This window comes from Tupaia chinensis, unplaced genomic scaffold (assembly GCF_000334495.1).
Source record: "Tupaia chinensis unplaced genomic scaffold, TupChi_1.0 Scaffold000521_1, whole genome shotgun sequence".
In the NCBI taxonomy this organism is placed as follows: domain Eukaryota; kingdom Metazoa; phylum Chordata; class Mammalia; order Scandentia; family Tupaiidae; genus Tupaia; species Tupaia belangeri.
Genome location: NW_006160034.1, coordinates 1198215 through 1210651, shown reverse-complemented (window position 1 = coordinate 1210651; position 12437 = coordinate 1198215). Strand labels below are relative to the sequence as shown.

The following is a 12437-nucleotide window of genomic DNA, read 5'->3' as shown; positions in this document are numbered from 1 at the left end:
TCTCCTTGGTACGCCCCTTCAGGGCCTGAGAACCGTGCCTGGCATAGGGTAAGGACGCAGTACGTGTGTGAATGCACAAACAGGTGCGTAGCGTGGGAGGGAAGGCAGAGAAAGTAACAGGGTTCGAGAGCTCGGGAAGTCTTCGCGGACATGTCAAGGTCATCAGCTTCGGCTCGCAAGGTTCACCGGGTTATTCCAGCCAGGTTCTCAGCGCGCGATCGCTGGCATCACGCGCTCAGAACACGCTTCCATAAGCCCACACAGCCACGAGCCTCTGCACCTCCCCGCTAGGGGGAGCCCCACCTCCCGACCCAGAAAGCCTCCCGCCGTCTCCTCTGGTTCTCCTTCCCGCCCCTCCCCGCCAGGGTTCCGGCAGCCTCTGGGCCGCAATGCTCGCCGGGAATAGTAGTCTTCCGGTCTGAGCTCCCGGGCTCTTCACGCTTGTGCAGAACTACATTTCCCAGGGAGCCTCGCGGCGGAGGAAAGCTGAGTCACCTGACCAGCGTCCTGCCGGTGCAATGGCGGCGCCCATGCTACGCTGGGGCTGTCTTGGAAGACGAAGGGCTTTAGCCTTGGTTGACGGCAGGACTCGGTCCCGAAGAGGGGCTCCGACTGGGTCCGCGTCGGACCGGATAAGGGAACAGAGTTCAGTGGCTCAGCAGCCCGTCCACACGGCCCAGGAGCCGAGGAAAGGGTATACTGCCTTACACCATTACTGCCCCCCGGAGTACGAGCGGGACTGCGGACATGCCCGTTACAGCCCTGCCTTTAGACGTTCCGAAGAGCGGGAGGGGGTTGGACTCTAACCTGGAGCGGTGGAACGTAAACGGGAACACAAAATAGGCCCGTCCCCGTGTCTAAACGACTGTCTTAAAAAAGAGGCATATTTGGGGAACCCGCGAGTTTCTTCATTCAGAGGCTGCACCGAGAGTGCATTTAGTCTCCTTGCCCATAGCACCACCAGTGGAGTCGGTGGCACCAGAAGCAGAACCGTATCTAGGGGACTTCTGTGCAGCACAACTAGAAAGCTTTTTACTTACAAGCTTTGGGTAGCGGTGGCATAATGTTACTAGTTGGAAAACGCCAGTTATGATGGAGGCGTTTTATGTTGAACATGTATGTCTAGACCCAGGAGGCTAAAAAAGTCTCTACACTAACCTCTGGTTATGTACAGACTTTTGCTTATGTTGCTACTTATCATTGGGTAGCTATTTAAGGCATATAAGACATAAATATTTTGTCTTTACATTCGGAAACACAATTCACCTTTCTAATCTTTATTCGTTGAGATTGTTTGGCATTATTTTTACGTTGCAGTTGGAGGAACAGAGAGAAAATGTCCAAAAAAATGTTCTCTTCTTTCATAAATTAGGTCATCTGCCTGTAAAGGTCAATTATATATATATATTTTTTAAGTCATGAAACTGCAAAAATACTTTGAATAATGCTTTAGTGGATGCAGAAGTTTTTACTAGTTCTTAGTTTAATTTCTCTTTTCCAACTCTTTTTTTTTTCTTTCTTTCTTTTTTTTTCAGAGGTTTTTGCTATAGGGTGCTTCCCAGAAAGGCAGAGAGAGACAGAGAGAAAGCGAGAAATCACCCCCCAGGGAGGATGGCAATCCCTTCTCCTCCATTCTCCTCTCGGGATCTTGGGCACGTACGCACAGGCACCCAGCGTGAGTTTAAGCCGCGGGGTCTGGGACTCAAACCGCAGTCGACTACATGGGAGTCCAGCGCCATTACACTAACTGCTGGTCCCTATATTTCCAACTCTTAAAAAGAAGGAATTTATTTTCTTGCAGTGCTTTAGCTATAGAACTTCACTAGTTGAAATGATTGAAACAAAACCCAATCTGTGTCAACGAGAAACCTATATAATGCAGAAAACTGCTTGGGAGAAGAACAGAATAAGAAAGCAGATGTTATTTCATGCGGAATAAGCCCACTTGGGAGAGCCTGGAGGGACCTGTGTACAGACCTAACAGAGTAGGAATGCCCAAATTAGAGAGATTATTGTAGTCTTTCACTGCCTCTTAGATTTGATAGCAATCAAGAATGAACAGAGTAACCTGAAATTAAATCTCAGGAATTGAAAGTGATTTGGGGACCGAAAAATGCCACATTTGCTTTAAACCAATAGATGTTTTCTTTTGTACAGATGTTCAGGAGTATCATTTAGTGGTGAGCCCTGGAGTCTATCGCCCTAGTCATTAGGTTGCAAGCCATCCTTGCAGAATGAATCCAAAAATTTCCTTTTTAAATAGAGATATGGAACTATTTGTCGTTATTGCTCCAATAGTAGAATCCCACTATTTATGCTAATTCTAAATAATGTTCTAAATATCAGCTCTTTTCATTTACCAAGTAATTGATTCATTAGGTAGTTAATTTAGAAAATGCTGCTTTTCACTGAAGTCATCCAAGCACTTGCTACCTGATACCATTTCTAAATTGTTTTAAAATGCCAAATTGTCCTTTCCCCATCATGTTCCTGTTTGTATAGTGAACCTTCCAACACCATCTTGTAAGTGAATTTTGTTTTGCCAATCTCAAGTGTTCATTATGAATTGCTTTTGATTTAATCTTCAAAACAGAGAACATATTTTTAAATGTTAAGAATATCAGGTTGTTTTTTCTTTCTTTCTTTCTTTCTTTTTTTTTTTTAAGAGGTTTTTTTTTGCCCTAGTTTGTGTGCTTGCCTTCTGAGAGAGAGTCAGTGAGAGGGAAAGTGAGAAATCACCCCCCTCCCCCGGGGGGATGGCATTCCACAATCCCTTCTCTGTTCTCCTTCCAGGATCTTGGGCACACACACACACACACACACACACACTTCTGGCATGATATTTAAGCCATTGGGTCTGGGACTCAAACTGCTGTCAGCCATGTGGGAGTCCGGCAACGTAACTGCTACACCCCCTGCTGGCCCCAGGATATCAAGTTTTAATAAGTTGAAAGCACAAATGAGAAACCAAGATTTGTGATTTAAGCGCAGAAGTTCATGCGTGGTGACAGATGTCACTAATCACTCTCTCTTTCTCTTTAGTGAACACAAATGGGCAGCTGTGGTAGGTTTGGAAATTCATGCCCAGATCTCCTCCAACTCTAAACTCTTCTCTGGATCTCAAGTCCGCTTTGCAGCACCTCCGAATTCTTTGGTTTCCTTTTTCGATGCATCTCTACCTGGAACTTTGCCGGTAAGGTTTTTATTTAATTCCATTTTTACTAGAAAACGTTCGTATATATTGAGCACGGCTAATGATTTCCTTATTTTAACATCTTGGCACAGTTCTTAGGAAATACTTGTTTGGGGAATTTGGGGTGGTTGAATGGAACCCTGGTGGGTTTGCAGGGATAGAAGTATACTTTTCTCAGAGCCTCTGGTCCTGGGCATTATCCCCAATGTGTCTGTCTTACTTGGAACTTTATTCTGTATTTATACTTGTTATGGAGGGCTCCTATGCCTGCAAACCATATCCAGGGTCACCTTTGATTTGCTGTTGGGTCTTTCTGGAGGCAGACAGGTAAAGAGGTCTTGTTATCTTTCTGTTTCCCTTTGCCTCCCATATCCCCCCTAGTTTAGAGTATCTAATAGAAAGATTTTTCTCTTTGTTTTGAGAGCAATTTTTCAGTTATAAAATTACAAATGTTTTGGGGGTGTAGCCATTCTGATATAGTAGAAATAAAATGATGTCTATTCAGGAAGGTCCTTTATAACACTGGTATCTTTTTCTTTCTGAGTTGGAAACACTCTCCCCCCCCCCTTTACTTCCTATCACACACAGTAGTTCCTTTTTTTTTTTTTTTGTGTGGGGGTTGCCACAGGGGGTCTCAAGTCCGCTTTGCAGCACCTCCGAATTCTTTGGTTTCCTTTTTCGATGCATCTCTACCTGGAACTTTGCCGGTAAGGTTTTTATTTAATTCCATTTTTACTAGAAAACGTTCGTATATATTGAGCACGGCTAATGATTTCCTTATTTTAACATCTTGGCACAGTTCTTAGGAAATACTTGTTTGGGGAATTTGGGGTGGTTGAATGGAACCCTGGTGGGTTTGCAGGGATAGAAGTATACTTTTCTCAGAGCCTCTGGTCCTGGGCATTATCCCCAATGTGTCTGTCTTACTTGGAACTTTATTCTGTATTTATACTTGTTATGGAGGGCTCCTATGCCTGCAAACCATATCCAGGGTCACCTTTGATTTGCTGTTGGGTCTTTCTGGAGGCAGACAGGTAAAGAGGTCTTGTTATCTTTCTGTTTCCCTTTGCCTCCCATATCCCCCCTAGTTTAGAGTATCTAATAGAAAGATTTTTCTCTTTGTTTTGAGAGCAATTTTTCAGTTATAAAATTACAAATGTTTTGGGGGTGTAGCCATTCTGATATAGTAGAAATAAAATGATGTCTATTCAGGAAGGTCCTTTATAACACTGGTATCTTTTTCTTTCTGAGTTGGAAACCCTCTCCCCCCCCCCTTTACTTCCTATCACACACAGTAGTTCCTTTTTTTTTTTTTTGGAGAGGTGTTTGCTATAGGGCGCGTGCGCTCGCCAGACAGACAGAGAGAAATCACCCCCCAGGGGAGGTGGCCACACCGCGATCCCTTCTTCATTCTCCTCTTGGGATCTTGGGCATGCACACACATATGCCCGGTGTGAGTTTTAAGCCACTGGGTCCAGGACGTGAACCGCGGTTTGCTACATGGGAGTCCAGCGACATAGCCATTACATTAACTGCGGGTCCCACAGTAGTTCATTTTCAAGAGACTAGCCATAAACTTTGAGTCCTTCCTAGGTTTTTCCACTTGTGAATGTGGTATCTGTCAGGGTACTTATCATAGCTCCCATTAAGAAAGAGCTCCACTTGCAAATGGACACATTTCCTATCAATAGACTCTTCACTTATGCCTAGATATGATCAACTACAGAGACCATTGAAATGAACTAAAATGGCAACCTGCTTCCAAAGACGTCTTGTCATGTACCAAAGGAGGTGTGTGTCCAAGAGATATCACCCCTGGGAAGGTGTCTGGCTTATTTGAGCATTGAGACTAACATTGATTAACTGGAGGGTGACATCAATTAAGTGGCAACGACTGAAAATACAGTTTTGTGTGAGGTGGGATTTGTTTTTCTTCGTCACCTATAACTTCTGTGGTTTGGGTAGTCTAAGTGAATTATTCTCTTGATGGAACAGATCTGCCTCTTTTTTCACAAATGTTTCTGCTTTAAAGGATCTATTTTATTATGTGAGCAAAATTTTACCTACTCAGAACATTTCAAAGCCCTGTGATTTACCTAAAAATAGATTTAAAGTGTCCTAGCACTCTCGGACAGTTGTCCTTCTCTAAGCCCTGGGAGACGGTAAGATGTACTGATAGCCCGATTTGGCCTCTGGTGAGTACTTATAGCAAACTAAGGATTTGAGAGGCTGGTCTGCGTCTGCGGATTTGAGCAGACTCTTGTGTTGCAATTTTGATCATTTAAGCTTGAGTAGATCATAATACATCTGCACCGTGAAGCCACTGATAATGTTTATGAAGGATTTTTAGGAGTTTAAGGACATAGGAAAATGCTAAAGGTAGAAATTTCAGTGAGGTGAATAGACTTTGCACACGTATTACTTAGTCTTTTTTAACCTCAATTTCTTACTTGTAAAATGAGAATAAAAGCAGGCACTTCAACATGTATGTGCAAAATGGTAGGATGGGGCACTGTGTAGAAATTCCCATGCCAGGACCAGCAGATGGCCTAGTTGTTGTGTTGCTGGACTCCCACATGGCAGACCATGGTTCAAATCCTGGACCCAGCAGCTTGAAATTCACGCCAGGCACATGTGTGTGGGTGCCCAAATCTCGAGAGAAGACTGGAGGAGAAGGGATTGTGGTGTGGCCATCCCCTTGGTGGGAGGATTTCTCACTTATCTTTCTCTCTGTTTCTCCAGTATGCACCTATAGATAGCAGATACCTCTCTTTAAAAAAAAAAAAAAGAAAAGAAGAGGAAGAAAAAGAAATTTCCATTCTAGGATTAACAGGTCTTGAGCAAATACAGAACCAAACAGGAAGACATTTAGTCTTGAAATTCCATGTGCCATTTCCTGGATGCCTGCAATCCCTTCTCCATTCCCCTCTCAGGATCTTGGGTGCACACACACACACACCTGGTGTGAGTTTAAGCCACCGGGTCCAAGACTTGAGCCATGGTAGACTACATGGCAGTCCAGCAACATAGCCATTACGCCAACTGCTGGTCCCAGGTCCTGCCAGTCCTTTTCCCTTCCCTGTTTTAGGACCTCGTCTCTCCTCCTCTTCAGTCCTAAGCGAGAATCTGCGGAGATGCTCTTTGTAGATTATATACCTTTAGAGGGAAGAACTTCAGATATTGACTTTTGGGGGCGTCTCAGTAAAAAAGCCGTGCAGCTACCTGATAGTCCTAGTGCTAAGACCAACAGTTAGCAAGCCCTGGATATAAACATGTGATACCTCATCAGCATGTTATACCTCATTTTAAACTGTAAATTGACAACCACAAATCACCAGACAGTTGCGGAAATTCTTTATGATGGACAGAGGCCAAAATAAAGAAGTTAAAAAAAAAAATAGGAGACAGTTTATAATGTACAGGATAAATGAATGCTTTTAAATTAAAAAATTTTATAAATACCCTGAGAAATAAGATAGCTGTACCGTACACTTGCTGCACCCTAAAAGCTGGGTGTGGTGGTGTACACCTGTGGTCCCAACCACCCAAGAAGCCAAGGCAGTAGGATTGTGACAGCAACACCTGCCTGAGAAAAGAAAAAGAAGAACCATCAGAATAATCTGATGAGAGATCATAGAAATTAAAACTATGCCTTCCTCCACCACCAGCAAAGAAAGTTCAGGAGGGTTTGAAGATAAAGTCAAGAAAAGTCTTCCAGAAGGTAAAACAGATGTGCAACATATTGGACAATGCAAGAAGAAATAAAAGCATCAATCCAAGAGAGTCAAGGTCAACATCTGAATCATAGGAGTTCCATAAAGAGAGAAGTGTGGAAACAGATGCAAGGAAACTGCCCAACACGAAACATGGATCGATTTCCCATGATTAAAGGACTTATATCTCCAGATGGAAAGGGCTGCCAACTGCCCACTGTGAGGAAGAAAAAACAGTCTCACATGCAGGCATGTCTGAAATTTACCAACACCAAGAATAAAGATAAGATTTTGAAGCTAACGGAGAAGGAAAAATATGTCAGGTCATATGCAAAGGATTAGAAATCAGAGAGACATCAGACTTCTCAACACCAGCACTTAAAGTTAGGAGAGAATGGAACTATGCCTTACAAATCTCAGGGGGAACAAATCATTCTAACTAGAGTTTTGTGCCCAACACTAACAGCCAAGTGTGACAGTAGAATAATGATATTTTCAGACAGGCTCACTCTCAAACATGGTGCCATCCATTATTCCAGGAACCCACTGGAGTAATAGAGAAGTTCCTGGGTGCCTGGTCTGCTACAGGGACCGAGGCTGGTTGGGAGGGGCAGAAAGATGACTCCAGAATAAAAGTTCTTGGGGGACAAAGGGGGAGGTGGGAATAGCAGATATGTGATGTTTGTGTGGAAAAGAGATTGCCATATAACCTGGAGTCTTTGAGAAGAATGAACAAGAATACATTTTAAGAAATGAAGCAAATGAAAAGAATGAAAGGCTTATCAACTCCAGGAAAAACAAATGTTCAAGAAAGAAATTTAATCATAGTATACTTACTAGTCCAGCAGAGAAACGGAGTTAAGCAAAAGTACGTGCTTCACCACTGATTTAACAAACACTGCAATAAAACTTGGATGTTGGAAAATGCAAGAACTGAACATTTATCTCCCACACTTAGAAGTCAAATTCTAAATCAGTAAAGCAAGAAAATGCAGCGGCAAGTATATGTTTTAGAAACATTTTTAGCCACTGATTAGAGGAGGCCTCACTCTCCTTTTTAAACCGTAAGCTAGTAGATTGGTTTCATTTTGTTTTGTTTCTTCTGGAAGATGGGAGGTGGGGTTGTTATTAGCTTTGGTTTGTTTATTTATTTATTTGACAGTAAGTAAAAGATTAAGAGCTCCAGAGAGAGAGAGATCATTAGTCAAAAAAGATTTTTCAACAAGGTTTCTTTCTACTTGATCTTATACTCACAATCACATTAAGGAATAACTAGATATTATTACTTTTACTGTTTTTATAACCTTTTCCTTCTTTTTTATTCTCAAAAGTCCAAAAAATGAAGCTCACCCCTGCTCTACCTCACACCTTTACCTGGATTTACGGCAGAATAAGCCTAACCCACATTTTGGATTTCATCCATACTCCCGGTCATCTCTGCTTTCCTAGGTGTGAAGTGACCTACCACCCTTTTTTCTACCTAATTTTATGAACTTTACCTTACCCAGCCTATTATCAGAGAGGGTACTATGAGCTCAGCGTATTTTATTGTTGAGTAGAAACGCAATACAAAGACTATATTAAAAGTTCATGGAAAATGTTTATTATGGAAAAAACTATGCATGGATTTCAAAAAGTTTCGGCACTAAATAAACTCATATCTTACTTCCATTGTTCCACCAACTTCTCCCTCGTACGTTAATAAAACACGAGTAGATCTTTACGATAAAGACATACAAATACTGCAAAATGTCTCCCGTTGTTATTCTCTGACCTTGTAACTTACATCAGTTATCTCCTGGGAATAGAATGAGCCAAGTCTTGGGGCTGCATGTTCTAAAAACAAGTACACCATGTCATCGTGACAGTTAATCAAGTATGTCTTTTTCCCAAATTAAGGCAGGACTGTCACATGGCAAATGGCCAAGAGCCTTGGCCGGCAGGTGATGGATCTTCCAAAGGTTCCCTGGCACAGCGTATTATGTAAAAATAGGAAGATAAATACCAGGAAAGACAGCTTAAAGATCTGAAGGTGGCTGCTGTCAAACAGGACTCGCCATAGGAGGGGCGGGGGTGGGCAGGGAACTGCTGCTCTTCATTATCAGGGACTTTAACATACATGCTGTATTATTTCACTTGAACATTAAATGTTAGGTTCACAGGAATAAAGGTATCAGGCAGAGGGTATTAGCAATAGAACAAGGCTCCTGAGAAAGCAGAGGTCCCTAGACAACGGAGAAAGACCTCTGTCCCCCTGAAGCCCAGGGGAAGGTGTGTCCTTCTCACAAGGGTGGAGGTCAGTTTTTAGGTTTGGTTACGGAAGGTTGATTTTTTTTGAGAGGTTTTTGCTATAGGGCACATGTGCTCACCCGAAAGACAGAGAGAGAGACAGAGAGACAGAAAGTGAGAAATCGCCCCCTAGGGGATCCCTTCTCCATTCTCCTCTCGGGATCTTGGACACGTATGCACATGTGCCCAGCATGAGTTTAAGCCACCAGGTATGGGACTCGAACCACGGTCGACTACATGGGAGTCCAGCAACATAGCCATTACGCCAACTGCTGGTCCCGGGAAGGTAGATTTTTTTTTTTCCTTTCTGGAAGACTCTGTCTTCCACCTCACTCTCCCTTTGGTGCCGTTTCCTGGCCGTGGTCGAAGGTCTTGCATCCTGGGTCTGTGGATGATGGACTCCCAGTTCTCGTGCCTCCACCCGTTTCTGTTTTGCCCTCACTCCTGAGTGATCGTACCGAATTCCGAGGTAACATGTATCTCCCCTCGGCGCTGTGAGGACATTATTCCGTTGTCCTCGGGCATCCATTATCGCCGATGAGACGCCGCATCCTTTGTAGGGAATCCGTTTCCTCTCTCTGGTAGCTTTAACTAGGACGTGCGGATTTGCTTTTATTTTTTTCTGCACGGTACCCAGTGTGCCTTTTTTTTTTAAACTCAAGGGCTTTGGAGGGATCTCTCTGGGATGAATTTGTGCCGGCTGCTGCCGGGTTAGCCGATAGACCATTTCTGTGTTAATTTCTCAGCCCCGACTGCTCTCAGCTTGAGTAGCGTCAGTGTCAAGCCTCACTCTTGAGCCAGGTTCGGGGTCACGGTCTTTGTTAGTTCAGGACTCTCATTTGCCCACCGTCTAGGTGGGTGGCCTCTTCGTGTCACCTCCACTCGGTGGCAGGTTCTCTACCAGGACCAAGATGTTGGACTGACGGCTTTAGGCAGGAAGTCCTTATAGCCCCAAGCCCAGTGGCTCACAGCCTAACTTACACTTGCGGGGTGTTCTTTTTGTTGGGAGGGGGGAGGTTTTTGCTATACGGCGCATGCGCTTGCCAGAGAGAGAGAGACAGAGATCAAGAAATCACCCCCCTGGGGGATGGCCACGCTGCAATCCCTTCTCCTCCATTCTCCTCTTGGGATCTTGGGCACTCACGCACACGCGCCCGGCATGAGTTTAAGCCGCTGGGTCCGGGACTCGATCAGTGGTCGACTATATGGGAATCCAGCAACATAGCCATTATGCCAACTGCTGGTCCTGCGGGGTGCTGTCACTTCCTGCATCTGGCGTCTCTTCAGCCTGTGAGCATGGTGAGGTCAGCGAGCATTTCCCAAGTGTTTGCTGTGTGGCGGGCCCTCTGCTGGGCTCTGTGTCTGTGCTAAGCTATCTGAACCTCAGGGCAGCCTTCTGAGGCAGTCACTGTCGTGGTGGCAGTGAGGAGAGGAGCAGGGAAGCCAGGGTGCGAGCCCAGTCATCCGGCATCCCAGTTCCTGCTCTTACCCCCTCTGCTGTCTTGTCCCTTGCGGTTACCCCTGGGTGTCACTTGGATGTCGCTTGGCTCTGAACTTATGGCCCCAGGGAATGTTCTTCCTTGCTTTCATGTTGACTGTGCGCGTGTATGTATTTGTACGTATTTATAAATTTGTCTGTACATGTAAATGTATGTGTATATACATAGATAACCTTTTATTTTTCATCCTCCATCTCCACCCCTGCACGTCTGCAGTTTTAACAACCGAATAAACACCCCCTCCCTGTTCTGATTAGCGACCCTTCTCCCACATAGTTTTTAGGACCACAGGCATTTTATCTTATTTTACCTTACTTTTAGAATTTTATGGAATCCGTCATAAATCTTGAGACTGAAAAGGTCATTCAGCCCGTTTTGCTGCTTACAGGCAGGATTACAGCTACGCGGAGGACAGCGTTTGTTTTATTAGCAGGGCTTCAGCCTCACTCATTATTTTGCCCTAGTAAAGCCTCTTCCTGTGGTGTAGGATCTTCCCTAATTTATTAAATAGACGGGATCCTAGCTTATTTGCTTCGAGTCGGCTGTTTCTTATTTATCGGTGTCATTGCAATTTCTCTACTTGTCATACTTTGTATATGGATGGGAGATAGGAAAGAAAGTCTATTTGCTTGGTAAAATGCCCTGGGATTTCTAAGTCTATTTGTTTCATAATTGGCCAAATAACATTTCCAGTACTGGTGAAATCGCAGCGTCAAGCTTGGTTGAAATGCATCTGCATGTGCACACACACAGGCACTCGCATTCCCTGGTCCTGACTGAAAATGCTCGCCCGCTCCTCGAGATGGGTCCTGTGCGGGAGGAAGGTGAGAGGACGCCACGGCCTCTGCTGCTGCTGGCGGTGGGAAGGCACCGCGCGGCCCGGTAGATCGCTCCTTCTGATAGTCAGGCTGCGCCACAATTAGATGAATTAGAAACAAGCGCCTCTGCTCTTGTTTAGCTTGTCTAAAAGCTCTTATCTGAATGTAACACAGAACCCCCTAGCAACCAGTATGCCTCTTGTTTCCAGGACTGGGGAAAAGACTGTAAAAGCTATTTTCACACATGCATGCAAAAAACACGGTCCTCTTTTTTTTAGGATCAGCCTGTCTAAAAGAGCATTTGGGGCTTTCTTAGCAAAGGTGTTTACAGTCGGCTCTGGCAGCTATGGTATGCAATAGGAAGATTGTTTACCACGGTTTATAGAATTTCCTTTTATTCACAAGAGTAGGTGCCCTTATTAGCAAGAAGAAGGGGAATGACGAGGGGGATAAATTTGATGTGGATAAATGTGACATGATGGCCGCGCTCTGGGAGTGAACACGCAGCGCAGATGTTACGCTTTATGCTGGAGATTTGTCCTCGAACACATGTATGCAGGTCACCCCGAGAGGATAAAGAAATGATACCGGGAGTGTTTTTGTAAACTACTTGCAGATTCTTTTTTTTTTTTTTTAATTTATATGACAGATTTGTTTAAAGCCAGGGAAATCTTCCATATTCTAGCTTTCTGAACATAGCAGATATTGATAACTTTTGTTTTGAAAGGCCTAATAGGTTTAGAAATACTCGACTCATTCTAGAGAGCAGCAGGCAGAGATCAGCTTCCTGATCCTTAATTCTAAACATAATTACAAAAGTTGTTTTTAACACAAAACTTAGAAATGAAACAAAAATTCAAAGAAACATGATTCAGGCAAAGCGTTTAATGCAGACGTTTGCAATCAGAGCTATATTTATCTCTGT

At 44.0% G+C, this 12437-nt stretch overlaps 1 protein-coding gene across 2 annotated transcripts in view; it reads left to right on the top strand.

Annotated features, from left to right (window-relative positions):
- Nucleotides 1-476: 476 nt before the first annotated feature.
- GATB (glutamyl-tRNA amidotransferase subunit B) overlaps nucleotides 477-12437 on the top strand; it is a 101260-nt gene continuing 89299 nt past the window's right edge. The window contains exons 1-3 of one of the 2 annotated variants that reach the window (XM_014590999.2): nucleotides 477-694; nucleotides 3043-3154; nucleotides 3862-3900. In XM_014590999.2, coding sequence (XP_014446485.1) covers nucleotides 519-694; nucleotides 3043-3154; nucleotides 3862-3900 — 327 coding nt within the window. In that variant the 5' untranslated portion in view covers nucleotides 477-518. Of the gene's footprint in view, nucleotides 695-3042; nucleotides 3194-3861; nucleotides 3901-12437 lie in introns of both variants that reach the window. The other variant, XM_006156867.2, reaches the window with a different exon arrangement.